We start from the raw sequence: 24,500 nt of genomic DNA on the forward strand, positions 1-24,500 counted from the left end.
ACTTACCGTAAACAGTGAGAACCAAGCCAGGCTTTCCTGTCCACTTGTCTTCATCTTTTAATTCAAATCTGAAGCAATAATGACCATTGTGGGTTTTCTGAATGTCATTTATCTGAAGAGAGCAGTTTTTCTCATTCAGGTCTCCTATCAATTTAATTCCATGTTCCAAGTTTTCTGCTTTATTATTGTATAGATCTATAGAGCCTGGCTCACACGGGTCTTTTAACCACCTAGCAGTTATATCATCTGCATGTGTGTTTGAATAGTAAGGGTATTGAAAAGAACAACCAAAGATCACAGAGGTCCCCTGCAAGGCAGAAACAGAATCCGGAACTGTAACACTCCAACCATTAGTAGCCATAGAACCTGGAGAGGAGAAAGAGCAGAAAACACTGTGATACACCGATCCCAAATCTACTGTTACTCCTGTAATCTAGAAGGACAATTTCTAATCATGCATCATTCAATCATTTTTCCAACAATTTCATGTTACATTTAAATAGGAGACTTACAACAAGGAAATTGAAGCTCAATGGTAGCACTCTCACCTCTGAGACAGGATGCCAAGGACAGGATATTGCCGTTGGCATGCAGGGCCGTGCTGGACATGCCGACGCGTAAAGTGATGCAAGTTGACGTCAGGCATGCGTCGGAGGCAGCTGCGCGCCTGCCGAAGTGTCAATGGCCTATTAAGGCCATTAAGAAAGCAATTTACCCTATTAACAATGCTGCTCATCCGACCTTAAGGTTGGCGGGCAAGCAAAGAGCCCAAGCGGCCTTCGTGTTTTCCAGGAAATCTCATCCACGGATGGGATGAGCTTTCCTGAAGGTTTTATAGAATTATAAAATAAATAAATAAATTTTGTCAATTTCACACACATGTCCCAGCTCCTGTGACACAGTCATATGAGGGGACATGTTTAAATAATTTTTTATTTATTTTAAAAAAACTTTTACTATCCACTTAATCTCCCCGAGGCAGGCCCCGACTCTCCCTCCTCCCCCCGCCTGCACAAGTAGCGTTGAGTGCTACTGACCATGTGTTATGCTGGGCGGGCCTTAATTGGCCTGCCTGCGTAAAACGGCAGCACGCAACCCGATCACGGGTGGCGATCGGGTCTGCTACCGCCCCTACCCGCTCCTGCCCAGCCTGTCCACCATAGGTAAGATTCTATCTCACGAGTTCAATTCAAAATGCAAAGATTTTTTAAAAATTCTTTAATGAGATGGCTGGCAAGACCAGCATTTGTTGTCCATCCCTCATTGCCCTTGAACTAGTGGCTTGCTAGACCAGTTCAGAGGACAGTCAAGAGTCAACCACATTGCTGTGGGTCTGGAGTCACATTTAGGCCAGTCCAGGCAAGGACGGCAGATTTCCTTTCCCAAAGGGCATCAGTGAACCAGATGGGTTTTTACAACAATTGTTGGCACAGTCTCCATTACTGAGACTAGCTTTATATTCCAGATTTATTAACTGAATTTAAATTCTACCAGCTCCTGTGGTGGGATTTGTACCTGTGTCCCCAGAACATTAACCTGGCTCTCTGGATTACTAGTCCAGTGACATTATCACTATACTGCAATCTCCCCTAAAGCACTTAATCCAGGCTGACTCCCCACCTGAGGGACTACTACACTGTACAGTGTGGTTTCTTGGATGAGACCTTGCTCCTCAGGTGGATGTGAAAGACTCCATGCCACTTTTCAAAGAAGAAGAGGAGAGTTCCACCTGGGGTCCCGGACAATATTTATCACTTGAACAACCCTAAAATGGATCGCCAGGTCATTATTTCACTGTTGGGAAATGGGTCAGGAGCTCGGGCCTTCCAACTCACCAGCACTTAAGTGTAGCAGGTGGGCCAGGAACGGCTAATAGCTGTCCTACCAAGGGAGGGGGAAGGTGGGAAATTTAGATCAGTGCATTGAGGTGGTGGTAGGTTTTATTGCTTAATCTTGCTTCTTTCTCGTTATGTTTGATTTTGGGCAGGGCAATAGGGAAGGCATTTGATCCTGGTAAAACTTAATTGCCACAACACCATCCCGTGCAAGCGCAGGAGATGCAGCTCGCGCCCTTTTACCTTCTCTTTTCCCACCCTCCAAGGCCCCCAGCTCTCCTCTCAGTTGAAACAATGATTTATTGAATGTCTTTGAATTTAGTATACCGTATTCGCTGCTCACAATGTGGCCCCTTTACATTAGGGTGACCAAGTACAGATTGGGTGACCACTTTGTGAACACCTCCATTCAGTCCACCAGCATGACTCTGAGTTTCCAGTTGCTTGTCACTTTATTCCCTCAACCACTCTGTCCTTGGTCTCTTTTGGTGTTCTAATGAACATTACTGGAAGATTGAAGAACAGCATCTCTTATGTTTTGGTGAGGCACTTTACACCCTTCCAGACTCAACATTTTTTCACAAATTTCAGATGCTAAATGGGTTCCTACTGTTTTGGACAGCAGCTGTTGGTAATGATTTGGATATTACCATTTATACCTCATCTAGACTCACCTTTGTTTCTTTACTTGTCCTATTGTGATCTCTTTATACGTTGCACCATCATCCCTTATGTCATTTATTCTCTCCTGCCTTCCACCATAACCTTCTTTTTTGTTCTCCACTCCCCCAACCCCTTCTTCCCCTGCCTCCTAACTTGCTTAAAACTGTTACATCTTTAGCTTTTCTGAATTCTGATGAAAGGTCATCAACCTAAAATATTAGCTCTGTTTCCCTCCCTACAAATGTCATCTGACCTGCTGAGTATATTCAGTGTTTCCCTGCTTGTATTGGGTAAGGTAAGTTTTATGGTCAAACTGAAAATATCTAACATGTGAAGATGATGGGTAGAAAAAGACCAAATGGTCCATCACACCCCGACCCACACTCATATTGACTGGCACATCATGACTAGAAGCTACCATCACCTCTTCCTCCCATCAACACCCTGCCCTCACACACAATCCCTTTAATCATTTAATTTAGGGGATTAAAAAGAAATCAGAGGAAAAAGACCCAGACCAATCATTGAAAAAAGAATGTGCTGGAAAATTCTTCTTCAAACCCCTCAGGTGACCAAAACCTATCCAAAAGATCACATGGGTGAAGGTGATCCTAAAACTCATGGATTTCCTATGTCTTAAGTCAACCTAAATGAAATTGTGATTTTTTAAAATACAAAGATAGGTGCATTATACAATGCAGTGCACAAATGTATCACTGAGAGGTATGATTTTCCTTGGGGGCTTCAGGGCCCTGGTGCCCAGGTCAAATTGGGGAACAGTCACCCGGTTGTAATTTTCCCTGAACTGGCCAATTAGTGGGCAGAGGGTGGCCTCACTATCCACCTAAGGATGATGGGAGGCTTTTGAAGCTGGAAGGCCAATAGAAGGTCCTCCAGATCAGAAGAAGCAGCAAGATGCCTTGTCAGGGAAGTGAGAGAGAGGGCACCCCAAGATGGAGGGAAAATGTTCAGGGGTGGGATGGTGCTGGGAAACTGACAAGCTGGCTGACAGTGTAAACTCATGCACCTGCCTGCGTCAGAGTTCGCCAAGTCACCCAGTTCAATTGCTGTTAAATAAAGACAGAGAGAAGCCATGAGTCAGCGTAGAAAAGCTCTTTGATGAGAGAAGTTGCGGCTGGGAAATTTCTTGTAAAATTCAGACTTCAGTCCAGAACCCAATTTGAGACATCCTGCTGTGTTCCTCTTTCCTTTTTTTCAGATGTGATTGCTGTGGTGAGTTAGTGGCAATAGATATTCTTACTCCTGTCTCAGTGGGTAATTTTTGTTGTTGGAGCAGTTTGTCTAGCAGCTGATTGGTTTTCTTTATCCCTTTTCCGAATTCTGTTTGATGAACTTGGATACAAGTGCAGAGAGCTCAGCAAATTTATTGTCAACGAAATTCAAACCATCGATTCAGCTGGCTCTTCCTCTTCCTACTGTCTTTTTTCCCTTGACCTCAAAGTCAAACACTCTCTCAGTCCTGTTCTCACTCCAAGACAGAATCTTTAGTTTCTTCCCTATCACCCTAACCTGCCCTTCTTCTCGATATCCACCTTCAATACCATTCCCCTAACCTCCTGAGCACCCAATTTCACCTTTTGGCCTTCATGCTTATAATTCGAACTGTACCCTTTTCTGTGCATCTCCTCTAAAAAAAAATGCCATCATCACCCACTTCGGACCCCACAGAAAAGCCACCCTCATTTCCTTATGCTTACCAACTATTACCCATCTCCTACCACTAAGCTCAAACTCCTTCATCTTCTTGTCCCTTCTGAGATCTATGGGCAGGATCTTCCGGTTGGTAAGCAGAGGCGGGGCCTGCTCACCGATGTGTAAAATGACGCGGGATAATGTCAGGTGGAACTCCCAATGTCACCCCGTGTCATTTCCATTTTCAGGTCGGCGGGGCCACAGCCAAGTCAACTCTGCACCCCCCGACATGTTAATGGCCTATTGAGGCAATCGAAAAATTAATTAAGGTCATTAGTGAACCTGCCCGTCCAGCCTTAAGGTTGGCGGGCAGGCCAGGAGCCCTGGCGGGCTTTGGTAAAAGCATGAAACCTCATCCACTGGCGGGGTGAGGCTTTATGAGGGAATCCACCCCTCCCACACAGGGAGCGCATAGTGCTTCCGAGCAGGCCTCACTCTGGGCGGGCCTTAACTGGCCTGCCCATGTAAAATGGCGGTGCGCTCCCAATTGGGGCCACTGATCGGAGGCGTGCCCACCCACACCCGCTCCCACACTCCCCCCCACCCCCCCCCGCAACAAGGGGAAAATTTTTCCCTATGTCAATCTCTTCCACAACTCCTTCAGTTGACTCCCTCCATTCAGCTTTCTGTCCTCCCCCAACACTGAAATGGCCCTAAGCAAATTCACATTCAATGTGACTGTGGTCCATTGTCATTCCTTGTCGTCCTCCATCTCTTTGCCCCTTCAACGTGCCATCCATTTTGTCCTCCTCCAACACCTCTCCTCTGTTCTCCATTTTGGTGGGACCACCCATGCTCTCACTCTAACATATTCAATCGTGGTCACAGTGTCTCCAGCAATGACTTCTCTTCCCAATCATGAACTGTCTAAATCCCTTAAGGATCTATTCTACTAAGGATACTCTGACTAAACTTTTCCATACCCTTCCGTAATCCCTCCTTGCTAGTTTGCTGACTATTTTATCCTTATACCTCTCTGAAGCACTTCCATTGAAGAAGCCATAGAAATTCAAGTTGTTTCTGAAATTTGGTTAGAGAACTGGGTGATGGATAAACCACCCTGTGTACAATTTGGGGGTGAAGTATGTTTTGAACTTCAGTATAAAAGTAAGCAGTTGATTTCCTCCTGGCCATTTTGCGTCACCACCCAAAGTGAATTTCACCCCTTGTTTTACCCAACTGTCCCAATGCTTCCTTAAGCTGTTCATTGATAGCACAATCATCCCCTGCACTTTAAACCTCACACTACCTGAAGGCTACACCTGGTCTTCACTCTCATGTGCAATTACACTTGGGGTAAAATAATAAATTAAAAATTGCCTCAAATCAACAGTCACTTCTATTGTCAAGTTGTGAGGGATGGCTTTGAGTTAGAACTTCATCGCCTGATTTCAATGGGACAAAATCATATGGATTTTATCACAGAGGGATGCCGGGCTGTTTTCGCTAGATTAATACTCAGATGGCGGAACTGAAAATAACACCTGCAATGCCCCGAGGCGGTCAGTGACAAGAAATATCGCCATGAGAGGAGATGTCAGATCTTTCGGATAGGGATTTGCCCAGGCTGCTGGCAAAGTAAGATGTGAGGCCGAAAGCGTGATGTACTAGGGCAGCCTGTGGACACTAGGACAGATGATTTAGAATATAGTGTAACAGATGAAAGACCCCATGAGGTAAAAGATGTTTGTGATCAGCTACGGCATGCTGCTTTACACAATGTGATTGTACCCTTGGTCAGGCCTTTGTTTGAACAATGTATCTAGCTTTGGTTTCCTCACATGGTGAATGATGTTGAGGCTTTGGAAAGGATGCCAAGCTGAGCCATGCTTAACATCTTTGTTTGCAGGTGATGGCATGATGATATTGTCTTTGGACTAGTAATCCAGAGACCCAGGGTAATGCTCTGGGGACCCGGGCTGAAATCCTGCCACAGCAGATGGTGGAATTTAAATTCAATTAAAAATCTGGAATTAAAAGTGTAATGGTGACCATGAAACCATTGTTGTAAAAATCCATCTGGTTCACTAATACCCTTTAGTTGTTACTGGTCTGGCCTACATGTGACTCCAGACCCATAGCAATGTGGTTCATTCTTAAATGTCCTCTGAAAAGGCCTAGCAAGCCATTCAGTTGTATCAAACCACTACAAAGACACAAAAAAGGAATGAAACCGGATGGACCACCCAGCATCGACCTAGGCACCTTAAATGACAAGGCAATCGCAGCTCTATCGAATCTGCAAAGTCATCCTTACTAATATTTGGGTGCTAGTGCCAAAATTGGGGAGCTGCCTCACAGACTAGTTGAGCAACAGCCTGACATAGTCATCCTCATGGAATCATACTTTACAGAAAATGTCCCAGACTACACCATCACATCCCAGGGTATGTCCTGTCCCACCGGCAGGACAGGCCCAACAGCGGTGGTGGCACAGTGGTATAAAGTTGGGAGGGAGTTGCCCTGGGAGTCCTCAACATTGACTCCAGACCCCATGAAGTCTCATGGCATCAAACATGGGCACGGAAACCTCCTGCTGATTACCACATACCGCCCTCCCTCAGCTGATGAATCAGTACTCTTCCATGTTGAACATCACTTGGAGGAAGCGCTGAGCGTGGCAAGGGTGCAGAAAGTTTTCTGGGTGGGGGACTTCAATGTCCATCACCAAGAGTGGCTCGGTAGCACCACTACTGACCGAGCTGGCTGAGTCTTAAATTACGTAGCTGCTAGACTGGGTCTGTGGAAGGTGGTGAGGGAACCAACAAGAAGGAAAAACATCATCCTCATTGACCTCATCCTCACTAACCTGCCTGCCACAGATTCATCTATCCATGACAGTAACGGTAGGAGTGACATCACTGCAGGAGTTCCTCAGGGTAGTGTCCTAGGCCCAACCATCTTCAGCTGCTTCATCAATGACCTTCCTTCTATCATAAGGTCAGAAGTGGGATGTTCGCTGATGATTGCACAATGTTCAGCACCATTCACAACTCCTCAGATACTGAAGCAGTCCATGTCCAAATGCAGCAAGACATAGACAATATCCAGGCTTGGGCTGACAAGTGGCAAGTAACATTTGTGCCACTCAAGTGTCAGGCAATGACCATCTCCAACAAGAGAAAATCCAATCATTGCCCCTTGATGTTCAATGGCATTACCATTACTGAAACCCCCAATATCAACATCCTGGCGATTAACATTGACCACAAACTGAACTGGACTAGCCACATAAATACTGTGGCTACAAGAGCAGGTCAGAGGCCAGGAATCGTGCAACAAGTAACTCACCTCCTGACTCCCCAAAGCTTGTCTACCATCAACAAGGCGCAAGCCATGAGTTTGATGGAATACGCCCCACTTGCCTGGATGAGTACAGCTCCTGCAACACTGAAGAAGCTGGACACCGTCCAGGACAAAGCAGTTTGCTTGACTGGCACCACATCCACAAACATTCACTCCCTCCACCACTGATGCACAGTAGCAGCAGTGTGTACCATCTACAAGATGCACCGCAGGAATTCACCAAGGCTCCTTAGACAGTACCTTCCAAACCCATGACCACTAGCACCTAGAAGGACAAGGGCAGCAGATAGGTGGGAGCACCACCACATGGAAGTTCCCTTCCAAGTCACTCACTATCCTGATTTGGAAATATATCGCCGTTCCTTCACTACCTCTGAGTCAAAATCCTGGAACTCCCTCCCTAACAGCGCTGTGGATGTACCTACACCACATGGACTGCAGCGGTTCAAGAAGGCAGCTCACCACCACCTTCTCAAGGGCAATTAGGGATGGGCAATAAACACTGGCCCAGCCAACGAAGCCCACATCCCATGAATGAATAAACATAAATAAATAAATAAAATGAAGATAGATGAAAAGTGCTGAGACTATCCATTTTACAGGTAAGTAGACTTAAGGGTGACTTGATCAAGGTTTGCAAGATGATGAAGAGAATAGATCGTGCTGCTGTAAACAGCTTGGTTTTACTGAATAGCTTAGGGAACACCACAATTTCAAGTTATGTAAGGCTAGAACTAGGTTAGGCCTCAGGAGGTTGTTCTTTTCTAAGAACAGTGGACTTGTGGAACAGAAACAGTTTGCGTGGTGGAGACTGATTTCACCGAATTCCTTCAAGTGAGAGTTTAACCTATTTCTGGCAGGGGTGGCGATCACTGTGTGGAATTTGCAGAACCAGAATGAACTCCTGAACTAGTGTTGATCACCTAGGAGGTTCCAAAAGAAATTTCCATTTTTTTGCAACCTAATTGGCCTGAGGTTTTAATCTGTTTCTTCACCTCTCCCAGATGATGTGGGGAGTGTATATATTACAAGCATATGAATTAGGAGCAGGAGTAGGCCAGTCAGCCCCTCTGACTTGCTCTGCCATTCAATAAGATCATGGCTGATCTGATTGCAACCTCCCACTTACCTCCGATAACCTTTTGCCCCCTTCTTTATCAAGAATTTATCTCCCTCTGCTTTAAAAATATTCAAACATTCTGCTTCCATTGCCTTTTGTGGAAGGGAGTTCCAAAGACTCACTATCCACTGAGAGAAAAAAATTCTCCTCATCTCTGTTTTAAATGAACAACCCCTTATTTTTAAACAGTGACTGCTAGTTCTAAATTCTCCCACAAGACGAAACATCCTCTCCACATCCACCGTGTCAAAACCTTTCAGGATCTTAAAGTTTTCAATCAAGTCGTCTCTTACTCTTCTAAACTCAAGTGGATACAATCCTAGCCTGCCTAACTTTTCCTCACAAGACAACCTGTCCATTTCAGATATTGGTCTAGTAAACCTTCTCTGAACTGCTTCCAATGCATTTACATTCTTCCATAAATAAGAAGACCAATATTGCACACAATACTTCAGATGTGGTCTCACCAGTGCCCTGTACAACTGAAACAGAACCTCCCTACTTTTATATTCAATTCCCTTCACAATAAACAATAACATTCTATTAGATTTCCTAATTACTTGCTGTATCTGCATACTAACCTTTTGTGATTCATGCACTAAGATACCCAGATCTCTCTGAATCTCAGAGCTCTGCAATCTCTCACCATTTTGATAATAAGCTTTTTTATTCTTCCAGCCAAAATGGGCAATTTCACATTTGCCCACATTATACTCCATTTGCCAGATCGTTGCCCATGCACTTAACCTATCTATGTCCCTTTGTAGCAGCCTTATGTCCTCTTCACAACTTACTTTCCTTCCTATCTTTGTGTCATTAGCAAATTTAGTAACCATAACTTTGGTCCCTTCATCTAAGTCATTTATATAAATTATAAAAAGTTGAGGCTCCAGCACTGATCCCTGTGGCACACCACTCATTACATCTGGGCAATCAGAAAAAAGCCCATTAATGCCTACTCTGTTTCTTGTTCGCTAGCTGATCTTCTATCCATGCCAATATGTTACGCCCTACGCCACAAACTTTTATTTTCCACAAAAACCTTTGATGTGGCACTTTATCAAATGATAAAGATAGAAATCTAAGTATAGTACATCTGCCAGTTCCCCTTTATCCACAGCACCTGTGACTCCTTCAAAGACCTCCAATAAATTGGTTAAACATGATTTCCCTTTCACAAAATCAGGTTGACTCTGCCTGTTTGCCTTATATTTTTCTAAGTGTTATGCCATAATAACTTTTCCAACATTTTTCCTATCACAGATGTTAAGCTAACTGGTCTATAATTTCCTGCTTTCTGTCTCCCTCATTTTTTGAATAAAGGAGTTGCATTTGCTATTTCCAACCTGATGGAATCTTCCCAGAATCTAGGGAATTTTGGAAAATTAAAACCAACACCAACTATTGCACTAGCACTTCTTTCAAGATCCTAGCATGAAGTCCATTAGGACCCAGGATTTGTCAGCCTGCAGCTCCAATTTGCTAAGTACCTCTTCCCTGGTAATTGTAATCTTCTTGAGTTCCTCTCTCCTTTCCATTTCCTGATTTACAGCTATTACTGGGATGTTACTTGTATCCACTATAGTGAAGACTGATGCAAAATATCTGTTCAATTGATCTGCCATCTCCTTATTTTCCATAATTAATTCCCCAGATTCACTTTCTATAGGACCAGGGTTCATTTTGTTAACTTTCTTATTTAAATATCTATAGAAATTCTTACTATCTGACTTTATATTGCTAGCTAACTTTCTCTTGTATTCTAATTTTTCCCTCCTTATTAATCTTTTTGTCATTCTTTATTGTTCTTTATATTCTTTCCAATTTTCTGATCTGCCACATGCCTTTGTCTAATTATACACTTTTTCTTTAAGTTTGATACTGTTTTTAACTTTTTTTGTTAATAATGGATGGTGGGTTCTCCCTTTGAAATTTTTCTTCCTTGTTGGAATGTATCTATCCTTGTATTCTGAAATATCCCTTTAAATGTATGCCACTGCATCTCTATTGACCTATCCCTTAACTTCATTCTCCAGTTCACTTTAGCTACCGCAGCATTCATGTCCTTATAATTGCCCTTATTTAAGTTTAAAATGTTAGTCTTGGACCCACCTTTCTCTCCTCAAGCTGAATGTAAAATTCAATCATGTCATGATCCCTGCTACCAAAGGGTGCCTTCACTATGAGGTTATTAATTAATCCCATGTTGTTGCACAATAGCAGGTCTAGTATAGCCTGCTCTCTGGTTAGCTCCAGAATCTGCTGCTCTAAGAAGCTAACTAAAAAACATTCTATGAACTCTTCATTTAGCATCCTTTGCCCATCTGATTTTTCTAGTATTAAAATCCCCCATGATTATTGCTGTACCTTTCTGACAAGCTCCCATTATCTCTTCCTTTAAGTTGTGTCCTACCATGTAGCTACAATTAGGGGGCCTGTACACCACTCCCACAAGGGACTTCTTGCCTTTTTCATTTCTCATCTCAACACAAACCACTTCTACATTCTAGTTTCCTGAACTTAGGTCATCTCCCCTAATGTATTAATACCATGAATAATTAACAGAGCCACCCCTCCATCTTTTTCTAACTTCCTATCCTTCCTAAATGTTACATACCCTTCAATATTCAGGTCCCAATCTATGCCATCCTGCAGCCATGGCCGGAATTTTCCATTCCCGTGGGCATCGGACGTCATGGCAGGCATGAGCAGACAATATGGCGGGAAGGCCAAAAATCAGTTTCACGCCGTCGTGAAACCAGTGTGCGATCATCCGCTCCACCAGTCAATGGCGGCGTTTCCCACTGCTGCATGTAGGGAACATCATATTAATACATCTGCATATAATTATAAACTCTGCTTGCCATAATCATCCCTCCACACTGGATCATCCGAGCATGTTGGTGTGTTTCACAACAGCATTTAATAGGCATGCACCTGGTGAAGTGAACTTTGAGGTGAACTCGGAGGTGAGTGCACACTAATGTCGCACAGAGCTTATGAAGTTCGCCTATTCAACTTTAAGGAAGAGGCACATAAATTCAGGTGAGGGCACAGTTGCTTTTTCCTTACTGGCTGACAGTGCAATGCCAGGGCAAGGGCTGCACTGCGGTTGGGGTGAGTTGAGGAAGTGGGGGCGTGGATGCAAGGCAGCACGGTTTGATGGTAGTGCACAAACGCATGCTGCGGGGGAGGGGACAGAAGCAGCCACACATTGGGGAAACCTTGTGTGTGGTGAGCATTCTTCCACAGCTGAGACAGTTCAACATGTCATCCATTCTGTTCTCATCCTTGTTTGCAAATCCCTCCAAGGCTAAGCCTTCCCTATCTCTGTAACCTTGTACAACCCCCTGGAATCTCTGCTCTCTCTCCCCATTATGATGCCTTGCGTAAACCCGATTTTAGTAATTCCAACCATTCGTGTCTGCAACTTCAGCTGGCTAGGCCCTAAGCCCTGAAGTTCCCTCCACCCATACCCTCCCCCCATCCCACAACCCCTCCTCAAGCAGCTGTCCGCCTCTCTACCTCACTTTCCTCGTTTAAGTCACTTCTTACCAAGCTTTCACCAAGCTTTTAGTTACCTGACTAATATCTCCTTACATGAGTTTTAAAATTCTAAACAGCAAAGATTGAGTTGATGCTGCTTCTTTTGCTTAAAGTAAATTTGAATAGTTGGCTTCATGGTCTTAGTTTCACTTTAGGTGATGCAAATGAGTCTTAGACCTATCTCCTTATATAGCTCGGTGTTATATTTTGTTTTATAATGCTCCCGTGAACCTTGGAATGCTTTATTAGAGGTGCTATATAAACGCAAGTTGTTGTTGTTGTTGAAGAGAAATAAAAGGACCAGAAAAGTGTTTGAAAATACAACAGGAAGAGCATAGACTAGTTCAAAATAACATCAGGGAATAAATCCGAGGGAGGAAACGATTTGTTGCCCATTTGTGCTCATTCTACTGACAGCTGCACACAAGAAAAATAGGAAGTATGAAAGAGATGTAAAACAGTGTAACATAAAGAGAAAATTCTATTTAAAATAGGTCAAAATTAAAATTAGACTCCATGTAGGTGCAATTTGTTCAGCAACATGAAAGAGATATTCACACAACACTGAAGGAGAGGCTATTTGACCCATCATGGCTTTTTGAAAGAGCTATACAATTAATCACAGTCCCCTGCTCCCATAGCTCCGCACATTTCCTTTTTCTTTTCAAGTATACATCTGATTCCCTTTTGAACATCACAACTGAATCTGCTCCCATCCCCCTTTTGGGCAGTGCATTCCAGGTCAGAACAACCTGCAGAGTGAAAAATAAAGCAATTCATCTCATTGTCCCTGAGAATATAAAGGAAATAAGAAGGCTTGAAAAGCCCAGAGTAGATAAATGTGAAATACAGATCAAAAAGTGGAGCATCAGGCTATTAAAAGTATTCTGCATAAAGTGCGAAATGCATCAGAAATGAATTCTGGTGATGCTGCATAGTTTTGTGTAGTTATATTTCACATCTTACGTTAATATGTTATAAATTCCCCATATGCCTTTCTGCTTTCCTTGTGTACGTTCTTAAAAGCTGATCATCTCTAATCTCTTCTTGTTATGTTGAAAGGCTAGTGACCCAAAATGTTAACAAAGCAAATGTGACAGAAAACAGGAAATGTATATGCAGCTGTTCCATCTTAATGATAATATTGAAAGCCATCCCATTGTATTTCTCAAGCCAAATCAGGTGATGCATGTTTTACTGCATTATACCAGGTAATGCACAGTGGCATGGAATCATTACAGTACAGAAGGAGGCCATTTGGCCCATCCCTCTGTAGAGCAATCCAGTCAGTTGCGTTCACCTGCTTTATCCACATTTGCCTGCAAGTTTATTTCCCTTTAATACCCATCCAGTTTTATTTCAAAATTATTGATCATCTTTGTTTTTACCACCCTCAGGGGCAGCCCATATTGTCACTCCTTATCCCTTCTGCCAAAATGCATCACCTCACCATTTTGCATTGAATTCTATCTGTCACTTCTCTGCCCATTCTTCTAACCTATTTGTGATAACTGTGGGTACAGCCTCTCCTGCTGTTTATTAGAGGTCACCTGATGTTCTGGGAGGCTCCAACAAATGAGTCCTAAGCACAGACAATCAGGAGGGTGGGGCTTCGTGTCAAGAGTCCTGATCCAGCATGGAGCACCTGAAAAAGCTCTCTGTAATAAAGTTTTCTGTTTCTTATTGAAATCTTGTCTGCTCCATCAAGTCATTACGCTATTTATGTCCTTTCACAGTTGATTGGTATCGTCCTCACTGTCAGCCACAACTCCAAATTTAGTATCATCAGCAAATGTTGATGTTTTACTCCGCATTGCAGTATCCAAGTCATTCATGTGATTCAAAAATAGCAGTGACCCTTGCAACTTGAGAAACACTATCTTCCAGCCCGAATAGGTGAGACAGCGATGTCATGGTAATACCATTGGACAAGTAATCCAGAAAACAAGGCCTGAATTTGGCTGGTTCTTAGTGAAGAATTCACATGACTTGCATCATACATCCTCTCTCTTTTTGTTTCATCAAATTCTTTGTCTCCTTTGTCATTGAAAGCACCCTGGCTTTGGTTCTCCTATCTTCCCCCTTGTTGGAATGGTCTGTATCTGAAACCTGTCCTCTTAAAGATCATCTGTTGTTCCATTCCCATTTTATCTATCAGTCCTTGGCCCCTGGCTAGATCCCCATTTATCCCATGGAAGTTAGCCCTCTTCCAATTTAGAAGCTCTACTTTGGATTTTTATTTTTAATTCATTCACAGGATGTGGGCATCGCTGCCTCAGCTAGCATTTATTACCCATCCCTGATTACCTTTGAGAAGGTGGTGGTAAGCTGCCTTCTTGAACTGCTGCAGCCCATGTGACATAGGTACAACCACATTGCTGTTAGGGAGGGAGTTCCAGGATTTTGACCCGGCGACAGTGAAGGAACAGCAATATATTTCCAAGTCAGGTTGGTGAGTGGCTTGAAGGGGACCTTCCAGGTGGTGGTGTTCCTTGTGTTCCTTGCTCTTTTCCAATACTAGTCTACACCTCAGGACACAATGATCACTCTTACCCAAGTTCTCCCCCAGAGACACTTGGTCCACTTTGCCCACCTTGTTTCACAGCACCAGATCTAGCAATACCTCCTCCTTAGTTTGACCAAGGATATACAGGTCAATGAAGTTTCTCTGTACACATTTCAGAAACTGCCCCCTCTCCTTTCCCTTTACTCTAACATTATCCCAGTTGATATTTGGGTAAAGTCCCATTAAAGTCCCCCAATATCATCACTTGCACATAGATAAAAGCAAAAAACTGCGGATGCTGGAAATCCAAAATAAAAACAAAAATACCTGGGAAAACTCAGCAGGTCTGGCAGCATCTGTGGAGAGGAACACAGTTAACGTTTCAAGTCCACATTTGAAGAGTCATGCGGACTCGAAACGTCAACTGTATTCCTTTCCACAGATGCTGTCAGACCTGCTGAGTTTTTCCAGGTATTTTTGTTTTTTTTTCATCACTTGTACATCTCTGATTTCCTTGCAGATTTGCTCCTCTAGCTTGCCCTCTCTAACTGTTGAAGGCCCATAAAATACCACCAATAGAGTGCTCATACCTTTCTTGCTTCTCAACTCTAAGCAAATGAATTCTATCCTTGCCCCCTTAAGGGCATCCTGTCTTTCCAACACGACAATGTCTTCTCAGAGCACTACTGCCACTCTACCTCCCTTTGTTCCTTCCCTATCTTTTCTGGATATTTGTATCCTTGAATATTAAGTGCCCAGTTCGCACCACATTCAAACCACATTTTCGTTATTGCCTTTACATTATACCCCCATACGGCAATTTGTGCTTGTAGCTCACCAAAATTATTTGCAACACCTTGTGCCTTAATACAAAAGTGCATTCTAAGCCTGTCTTTTTTATTCTTTGTAGTCCTTGTTACTCTGCTCATATCTAATATGGTGCTACCTCCTTCTCTACACCAACCAACACCCACTTTTTGCACTTTATTCCTTCTTTCCACTCCAATATGCTGGTGTCCATTCCTTTGTCATTTTAGTTTAAAACCCTTTCCAATAACATATATCATTCTGCTCTTATAGTTTCACCTTAAGACCACAAAGTTTTATTGCTGTTATGTAAACACTGGGAGAGGTCAGAGTTTACTTGCTCAGTTGCAGATTAACCCTGGCTTCTCCTTTTTAATATACTGACAATATGGCTCTTGCACCAGTTGAAGAACATGTAATACCTGGGGAGAATGCGCATTACCTAGACACTTGTATTTCAGTTTTAAAAAATGTCACACAGAGAGAGTTGCAGCATGATCAATAAAACATTACAGAGGGGAAGCATATGCTTGAAGCATGGCTTTTACTACGTTATAGGTAGACATACATAGGAAAAAATGGATTACTCAATGTTATTCTCTGTAAGGTTGATTAATAACACTGCTGGCAGTGAACTGTTTCCAATTGTCTCCCATATATTCAATATGGCAATAGTAAATCTAAATTCAAAAGTTTATGATAAATTCTACGCAGTGTTATAAGTCAAATACCATGGACCACCCTCTCCTTACAAAATGCCATGTGTGTGTCTGTTCTCAGTCTGCTACTAAGGGGGCAAAGATTGTTCCTACTTGTACTGGAGAAACATTGGAAAATTGTTTCTCTGCATCTACTCTATTAACTCCTTTATGATTTTAATCACTTCAATCAAATCACCCTCAACCTTTTACACTCAAAGGAATTCAAGCCAAGTTTGGTCTCATGAACTGAAGAATTTAAGCCCTGGCATAATTCTGGTGAATCTGCGCTGCACCCCCCTCCAAGGCTAATGTCTCCTTCCTGAGGTGCAGGGCCCAGAACTGAACACAATACTTCAGATGGAGTCAGACTAAGATGCTGTATAATTGAAGCACCAATTTTCACTTTTATATCCAATTCCCTTGAAATACAGGTTAAAATTTCATTAGGCTTTTTGAATACTTTTGTTCCTGTGCACTACCTTTTTAGATTTGCGTTCTCTTTGCTCCCAAGGAAATCTTTGTCTCTCAGTCACCATTTAAGAAAATACTCTGTTTTGCCTTTGTCAGGTCCAAAGTGGATGACCTCACGCTTCCCCATATTGAACTCCATTAGCTTTGCTCAAGCACTTAGGGCAGGATTTTCCACCCCTGCCCACTGCCGGGATTGTCCAGTTCCTCTGAAAGTCAGTGGACTTTCGGCTGTGCCGCCAAATCTCCTGCGATGGGTCCCGCCCACGACAGGGCCAGAAAATCCCAGCCTTGGTCAGTCTGTAAATGTCCCATTGTAAATTCCTGTTCCCATCTACACAACATAGTAGACAAAATCATGCTGGAGTGGGATGCCTGATAGATTGTACTATTAGTTAAACATTTGCAGCACCCTTCAGCTCGAAGCTTTTTGTTGTTTAATTTTCTGGTGGTGTGAGCTGATAATATCAGTCGATGTGATAGGACCAACAGCCTAGTTCCTTACTCAATGGGATTTGAGGATCGAGAAAGAAACAGTGCAACAATAGAGAATGATGGTGAATTAAGAGGAATCAGATGATGATGGAGAAATAGACTGAGGAAAAGAAAATTAGATTGAGGGAAAGATAATTGGACATAGAGAGCGAAAATCATATCAAAAGGAAAAGTTAAAAAAAATTAACAGCTTTTTAAAAAAACATCTTAAGTAGTGGTTACTGCATGCAGACATGAGCCTTAACAATTTTAATAATTCCCTCATGCCCACAAGTCCGTCCTTGGCCTGCTGCATTGTTCCAGTGAAGCTCAACACAAACTGGAGGAGCAGCACCTCATCTTCTGACTAGGCACTTTACAGCCTTCAGACTGAATATTGAATTCAACAATTTTAGATCATGAACTCTTTCCTCCATTCCCACCCCCTTTCTGATCCCCCCTTTTTTCTTTTTTTTCCAAGAATTTATATAGATTTTTCTTTTCCTACCTATTTCCATTATTTTTAAATGTATTTCCATCCATTGTTTTATCTCTACCTTTTAGTCTTTCTCGATTCCTTCACCCACCCCACCCCCACTGGGGCTATCTGTACCTTTCTCATCCTGCTTTCTACCCTTAATTAGCACATTCCTTAGACAATATCACCACCTTCAACCTCTCTTTGTCCTTTTGTCTATAACATCTTTTGGCTATCTCCACCTATCACTGGCCCTCTATCCAGCTCTTCTTGTCCTACCCCCCCCCGCCCTTAAACCAGCTAATATTTCACCCCTTTTCTATTTTTCCTTAGTTCTGTTGAAGAGTCTACGGACTCAAAACGTTAATTGTGTTCCTCTCCACAGATGCTGCCAGACCTGCTGAGTATTTCCATGTATTTTTATTTTTATTTTCATTTTAAGTAATTCCCTATCTGGGCTGGAAAGAATGATTTGCATAACAAATTATCATGTCATTAAAAGGGTCAGAAGAGAGGGAGGAAGGCAACTAAGAAGGAAGGAAAAAAAATAAAGTTTAAACATAGTTATTGGTGGAATTGGATACTCACCCTGGATGAGACACACGGCTCTAAGTATCAGGGTCCAGTATGATGCGCTCATTCTGAAGATCTCACCCTCGAAGGGACATGTACACACAGCAGCTGGGGACAATCAGACTCATTGATACCTGCACAATAGACAATGGACCATATTGTCAAAGAGATTATTTAAATCAGGCTTAGCATTGGATATTGCCTGAACTGCCACATGTGTCAGACCAAGATCTGAACTCTCATTGTACTCGCGGACTCTAACTCCTCTGCACCACTGCCTTTAGGATCTTATAATAAGATTTCTGGAAAGAAATGACTCCGTGGTGGTGAAGAAAGGGTTACCAATCCTCCTGAGTTGTTCCGGATTCTCCAGGAATTGAGGATTAATATTTTGGACCCTGCGGTGAGCAACAGGAAAGGAAAAACTCACAGGGGCATGAAAAAAAAGGTGTATTTTTTTTATTTTGAACCCTTTTATTAACTGGTCATGTAAATATTGGAGATGGGGGAGCAAAGGCTGTTTGACTGTGTGGGATGGTTGGGAGGGTTGGGGGGTACGGTTATGTAATGAAGTCTCCAGAAATATGTCCAATCAAACTTGCCAAACCTAGAGGGGAAGGTATGGGACTTATTCACCTCCTGAAAGCAACGGCCCGTGCCTCACAGTTAGTGTACTAACGTGGCAGAACTTATGGTGTCCAAAATGAGGATGCACACTGAGAAGCTTGGTGCAATGGAAGGTGTGCCAGTCAGCCTCCTTTCATGTCAGGGCTGTGGCACAGGGCATTGTGAGGAGCTTGGAGCCCATCCTCTCCACCATGGCAGTATTAGTGGGCCCACCTATAATGCAGTGTTCCGTGGTCACTGTCTCAGCTTCCACTGCAGCACAGGTGGAAGATTCATTTGAAGGTTATGAGATTCGTGCTTGCAACCAAGCAGGTTCAGCCTGCTACTCTCATGGCTGTGGGTCTGGGCCACGTAAACTCCCCTGGAAGTGAAGCAACCTGTGTCCCAAAGATTGCTAGGATTGAAGTGTGATTATGTAGGAGTGGCAGCGGCTCCATGGAGTTTAAACCTACTGTTCTCTCTTAAGATAAAAGCATATGTGCTTCCACCACAGCCACTCTGCCAGTGCTCTTGCTGCTGCCTCTCAGCCAGGCAGCCCAGACTGCTGGTGCCCATGCCACAATGGAGCAGTCTGACACAGGCCCATAGCTACTGGAAGACATCCTCCAAGGCCATCTGCACTCTCAAGACAGGCACAACAAGGGAATGCACAAGGGTGAATAGTTCAGTTTTGTTTGCATAATTGGATGTGTTGTTAGATAAAGATATTAATTTAAAAAAATTATTGCAGAATCTTGGCCAAGGGGTTGCTTTGAGGAGGTTTCACAAATGATTGTTACGGTGGGGAATGATGGACCAATGGCAATGTTCCCCTTAGGGAAACCAAGTCTGAACATATTTTCTTTGACAGTTCAATGGAGTGAAGGGATCCAGGATGCATACTCCCTCCCTTCTCCTCCTCCTCCTCCTCCTCTTCTTCCTCCTGCTCATCCTGAGGTGACCTGCAGATTACTAGTGACAATGGATGCACCCCCACAATGGAAATGTGATGACAGACACAGCAAACCATCTGGAACGTGGACATCCCCACCAGCAACGCTAGAGATCTTCCCCCAAGCAGTCCAGGCATTGGAAATGTTGCTTGAGCACTCTGATGGTTTGCTCCATGACTTTCCTGGTGGCTTCAGTGCTGTTTTTCTACATACGTTGTGGGGTTGGATGGTGGAGGGGGATCGCCAGTCAGGACTACCGTAGGTATCCCTCATCGCCATAGCAGCCACCTTCTGTGGGATGGCAGACTGCCTGAGGATGAACACATTGTGGCTGTTGCCAGGAGTTTGCATTCACTGACATTATGTACTGTGCATGGGCACACAGCAATTCTGCATTGATAGAATGGTAGCACTTACCGTTCATATACCCCACCATTTTGACATTTGGGGTGGTGGTGGGTGGACAGGGGCTGCAGAACTGCTTTGCTGCAGCCGATGGTGCTCTGCACCATTGGAATCCTGCAATCCTGGCAAAGCCACTTGACCTCTCCTCCTGCTTCTCCCTGCTGAAGGAGAAAACAATGGTTTGCACCTCCTTGCATAGATGGCCTCTGTCACCTCCTGGATGCAACAATGATAACGTGCTGGGGGACGTTAGATATGTCGCTTCCTCATGGTTCAGTATCACTGTGACATTGATGGCCACTGGTATCACCAACTTTGCCCTGGTGTGAGGCTCCAAGTCATGTTAAAAGAGATGGCATAGTTCTGTGATCACTTTGTTGAATCTGAGCTACCTCTGGCATTGCTTCTGGGGAGGTGGAAATATGAGAAATGCTCCCTGAAAAAGCTTGGGTTGGGCAGAGCCATCTGTGGAAAAGCCTCCTTCCCCTCTCTCTCTTCACAGAGATGCCTCTCTCTGCACACCCAGCTCCGTTTCCTAGTCGTGCTGCAGACACAGACCACAACCTACATAACTAATGCAGTGTTGGGGGACCAATTCCTCTGTTCTCCTTGAAATTATGCAACACCTCACCACAAAACTAAAACAAGTAAGCTGTAGGTCTTCCACAAACTTTGGCACAGCAGGGGTAAACCAAAAGTATGTCAGCTGCAGATTGGATGAATGACCCTTTAATTAGTGCTGCTAGGAATCTGTTATGCTGCTGAACACATGTTCAACTGATAACTATTAGCAGAATCTTCAGGGGACATACGCAGAGCAAGTTTGTGCAAAGTGTGTCAGATTAGCCAGAACAATTGATTGACGTCCCACTTTTCTCAGACTACTGGTGCACAAATGGCATGCCTGCACTGGCACCTTGGCCAACGTGGGGCCTGTGCCATTCCATTGTATGGCTTCAGGGTTTTCAGAGTGCTGGCGCCAGTGGTGATAAGCAGCTCAAAACTGTGACCTAAGCATTCTAAGAGATTTGATTTTAGACAGTTTTATCCTTGTTCCCAGAATTTGTGTCAAATAGGTACCCCTAATTCAGTGCAAATTAGCTGAATATGGACAAGCTTAGTCCAGACCAATGAGAGTATGTTGGAAATGATTGCATTGGTGCAGATGCAGGTTTCGATCAATGAGGTTGTAGATCATTATTGGGTAAGATCACAGAAGACTTTATGCTAGCAGAATGGAAAAGTATTTCATTAACCTGCCCTGGCACCTTGACAAGCACTAAAGTCTTCCTGCCGAAATGACCTTCCAACATCATCACATCACCCCCTCCGATTTTCAAACGAACAGGCTCACCAAAAGCATGTTCTGAGTGAAAACCCAAGCCTGTTGTACATTGACTATTATAGAATCTAACAGCATATTCAGCCCATCGGGCATATGCTAACTCTTTGAAGGAACAATACAATTCATTGCTCTGTGCATTCGTAGCCCTGAATTCTTTCTTTCTTCATGTCCATGTATAACTTTGAAAGTTATGATTGGATCTGCTTTCACCATCCTTTCAGGCAGTGCGTTTCAGATCAGAGCAGCTTGCTATGTTGAACAAATGCTGCTTAACTCTCTATTCTGGCTCTTTTGCAAATTATCTGAAATCTAATTATCTTCCTTGTAATTTATTTTTAGACGTAATTTTGCAGCATTTTCTAAAATGTTTCGAAAAATATTTTCTGGATCTAAATTCTATCAGTGGAGGTAAGAGTTTTATACTTCAAAATTTACTCCTGACAAAAAATGTGACTGTATAGTACTCATAATTTACAAATACATGTAAAAATACATTTTATATAAACTGATCATTTACTAACTTCCTCTTAATGAAAAGAAGAAAATGCCCTTACCATTCACCTTTATTGGCACAATGTTCTCTTTAAGTAGACCGGTTCTTTGCGTTCAAGCTATGTTATAGTTGGATGCAGCCAGGCTGGGGGTAAAGGAAAAGCAGCAATGGTAAAAACAGGGCAGCGATAACCAGGATAAAGAAGAACTAGCATAGAAGACACACGATTCTCACAAGCCAGCAGAGAGAAAAAAAGGAAGTAGATTATGTATAGAAGCCTCCCTTGACAAGTAACAAAGGCGTGCATTAAAAGATGACATCTCAAAAAACATACTGTAACACATATCTTATAGCGACAACAACTGGCATGTCTCAGTTTCCTTTTGACAGAGTGAAACATCGAGCACATGTTTATTTCCTAGTTGCCCTGGGAAAGTGGTGGTGAGCCTGAAATAGATCTGGTTATTTATTTAATTCAAAAACAGAATTACCTGGAAAAACTCAGCAGGTCTGGCAGCATCGATGGAGAAGCAAAGAGTTGACGTTTAGAGTCCTCATGACCCTTCAACAGAACTGGGTGAATCCAAGGAGAGGGGTGAAACATAAGCTGGTTTAAGGGGGTGGGGGTGGGGGGGTGGTGGTTGGGTGGGGGGAGAGAACTGGAGGGGGTGGTGTGGTTGTAGGGACAAGCAAGCAGTGATAGGAGCAGATAATCAAAAGATGTCACAGACAAAAGAACAAAAGAACACAGAGGTGTTGAAGTTGGTGATATTATCTAAACAAATGTGCTAATTAAGAATGGATGGTAGGGCACTCAAGGTACAGCTCTAATGGGGGTGGGGTGGAAAGGCTAGCAGGGCATAAAAGATTTAAAAATAATGGACATAGGTGAGAAAAGAAAAATCTATATAAATTATTGGAAAAAAACAAAAGGAAGGGGAAAGAAACAGAAAGGGGATGGGGATGGAGGAGGGAGTTCAATATCTAAAGTTGTTGAATTCAATATTCAGTCCGGAAGGCTGTGAAGTGCCTAGTCGGAAGATGAGGTGCTGTTCCTCCAGTTTGCGTTGGGCTTCACTGGAACAATGCAGCAAGCCAAGGACAGACATGTGGGCAAGAGAGCAGGGTGGAGTGTTAAAATGGCAAGCGACAGAGAGGTCTGGGTCATTCTTGCGGACAGACCACAGGTGTTCTGCAAAGGTGTTCTGCAAAGAACACCTGTGGTCTGTCGGCAAGAATGACCCAAACCTCCCTGTTGCTTGCCATTTTAACACTCCACCCTGCTCTCTTGCCCATATGTCCGTCCTTGGCTTGCTGCATTGTTCCAGTGAAGCCCAACGCAAACTGGAGGAACAGCACCTCATCTTCCGACTAGGCACTTTACATTCAACAACTTTAGATCTTGAACTCCCTCCTCCATCCCCACCCCCTTTCTGTTTCTTCCCCATTCCTTTTGTTTTTTTCCAATAATTAATATAGATTTTTCTTTTCCCACCTATTTCCATTTTTTTAAATCTTTTATGCCCTGCTAGCCTTTCCACCCCACCCCCACTAGAGCTGTACCTTGAGTGCCCTACCATCCATTCTTAATTAGCACGTTCATTTAGATATCACCAACTTCAACATCTCTGTGTTCTTTTGTTCTTTTGTCTGTGACATCTTTTGATTATCTGCTCCTATCACTGCTTACTTGTCCCTACACCACCCCCTCCATTTCTCTCCCCCCGCCCAACCACCAACAACCGCCCGCCCCCCCCTCCCCCCCGCCGCCGCCCCCACCCGCCCCCTTAAACCAGCTTATATTTCACCCCTCTCCTTGGATTCACCCAGTTCTGTTGAAGGGTCATGAGGACTCGAAATGTCAACTCTTTCCTTCTCCACCGATGCTGCCAGACCTGCTGAGTTTTTCCAGGTAATTCTGTTTTTGTTTTGGATTTCCAGCATCCGCAGTTTTTGTTTTTATCTATTTATTTAATTGCTGTTTGTGGTACCTTATTATTCACAAATTAATTGGAAAACAGTGACTACACTTTAAAAGTAAAGCACTTTGGCACATCCTTAGGCTGTGAAAGGCACTATATAAATGCAAGACTTTCTTTCCTACTTCTTCTTGGAGCAATGCAGTTTAACACAACTGAAGAATTTGTTAGGCTACTTCTGAGAATGTTGCTGTTGCTGTTAGCCGACAGTCACATATAGGCCAGATATGCTTTTCTTCCCTAAAAAGACAAAACCCATCAGGGTTTCATACTAAGCTGTCAACCTCATGGTCATTTTCACTGATACCTGCATTTTCTTTCCAGATTTCCTTTATGATGGGATTTGAATTCAAATTCTCTGGATATTAGTCCAAACCTCTGGATTACCAAAAGAGCAATGTGCGTTTATATAACGCATTTAATATTGTAAAACATCCCAAGGCACTTCACAGAAGATTATTCAAATATATTTTGACACTGAACCACGTGAGGAAATGTTAGGGCAGATGATCAAAAGCTTGCTCAAGGA

General features: G+C 43.3%; 1 protein-coding gene across 1 annotated transcript in view; it reads right to left on the minus strand.

Annotated features, from left to right (window-relative positions):
• Positions 1-22,163, minus strand: part of LOC121281230 (sialic acid-binding Ig-like lectin 13) — a 65,704-nt gene extending 43,541 nt beyond the window's left edge. Inside the window, exons 1-3 of the mRNA XM_041194039.1 lie at positions 22,054-22,163; positions 18,206-18,324; positions 7-366 (exon numbers count right to left, since the gene is read on the minus strand). Coding sequence (XP_041049973.1) covers positions 7-366; positions 18,206-18,257 — 412 coding nt within the window. The 5' untranslated portion in view covers positions 18,258-18,324; positions 22,054-22,163. The remainder of the gene's footprint in view (positions 1-6; positions 367-18,205; positions 18,325-22,053) is intronic.
• Positions 22,164-24,500: the final 2,337 nt, after the last annotated feature.

Source organism: Carcharodon carcharias, chromosome 8, assembly GCF_017639515.1.
Source record: "Carcharodon carcharias isolate sCarCar2 chromosome 8, sCarCar2.pri, whole genome shotgun sequence".
NCBI classification, from domain to species: domain Eukaryota; kingdom Metazoa; phylum Chordata; class Chondrichthyes; order Lamniformes; family Lamnidae; genus Carcharodon; species Carcharodon carcharias.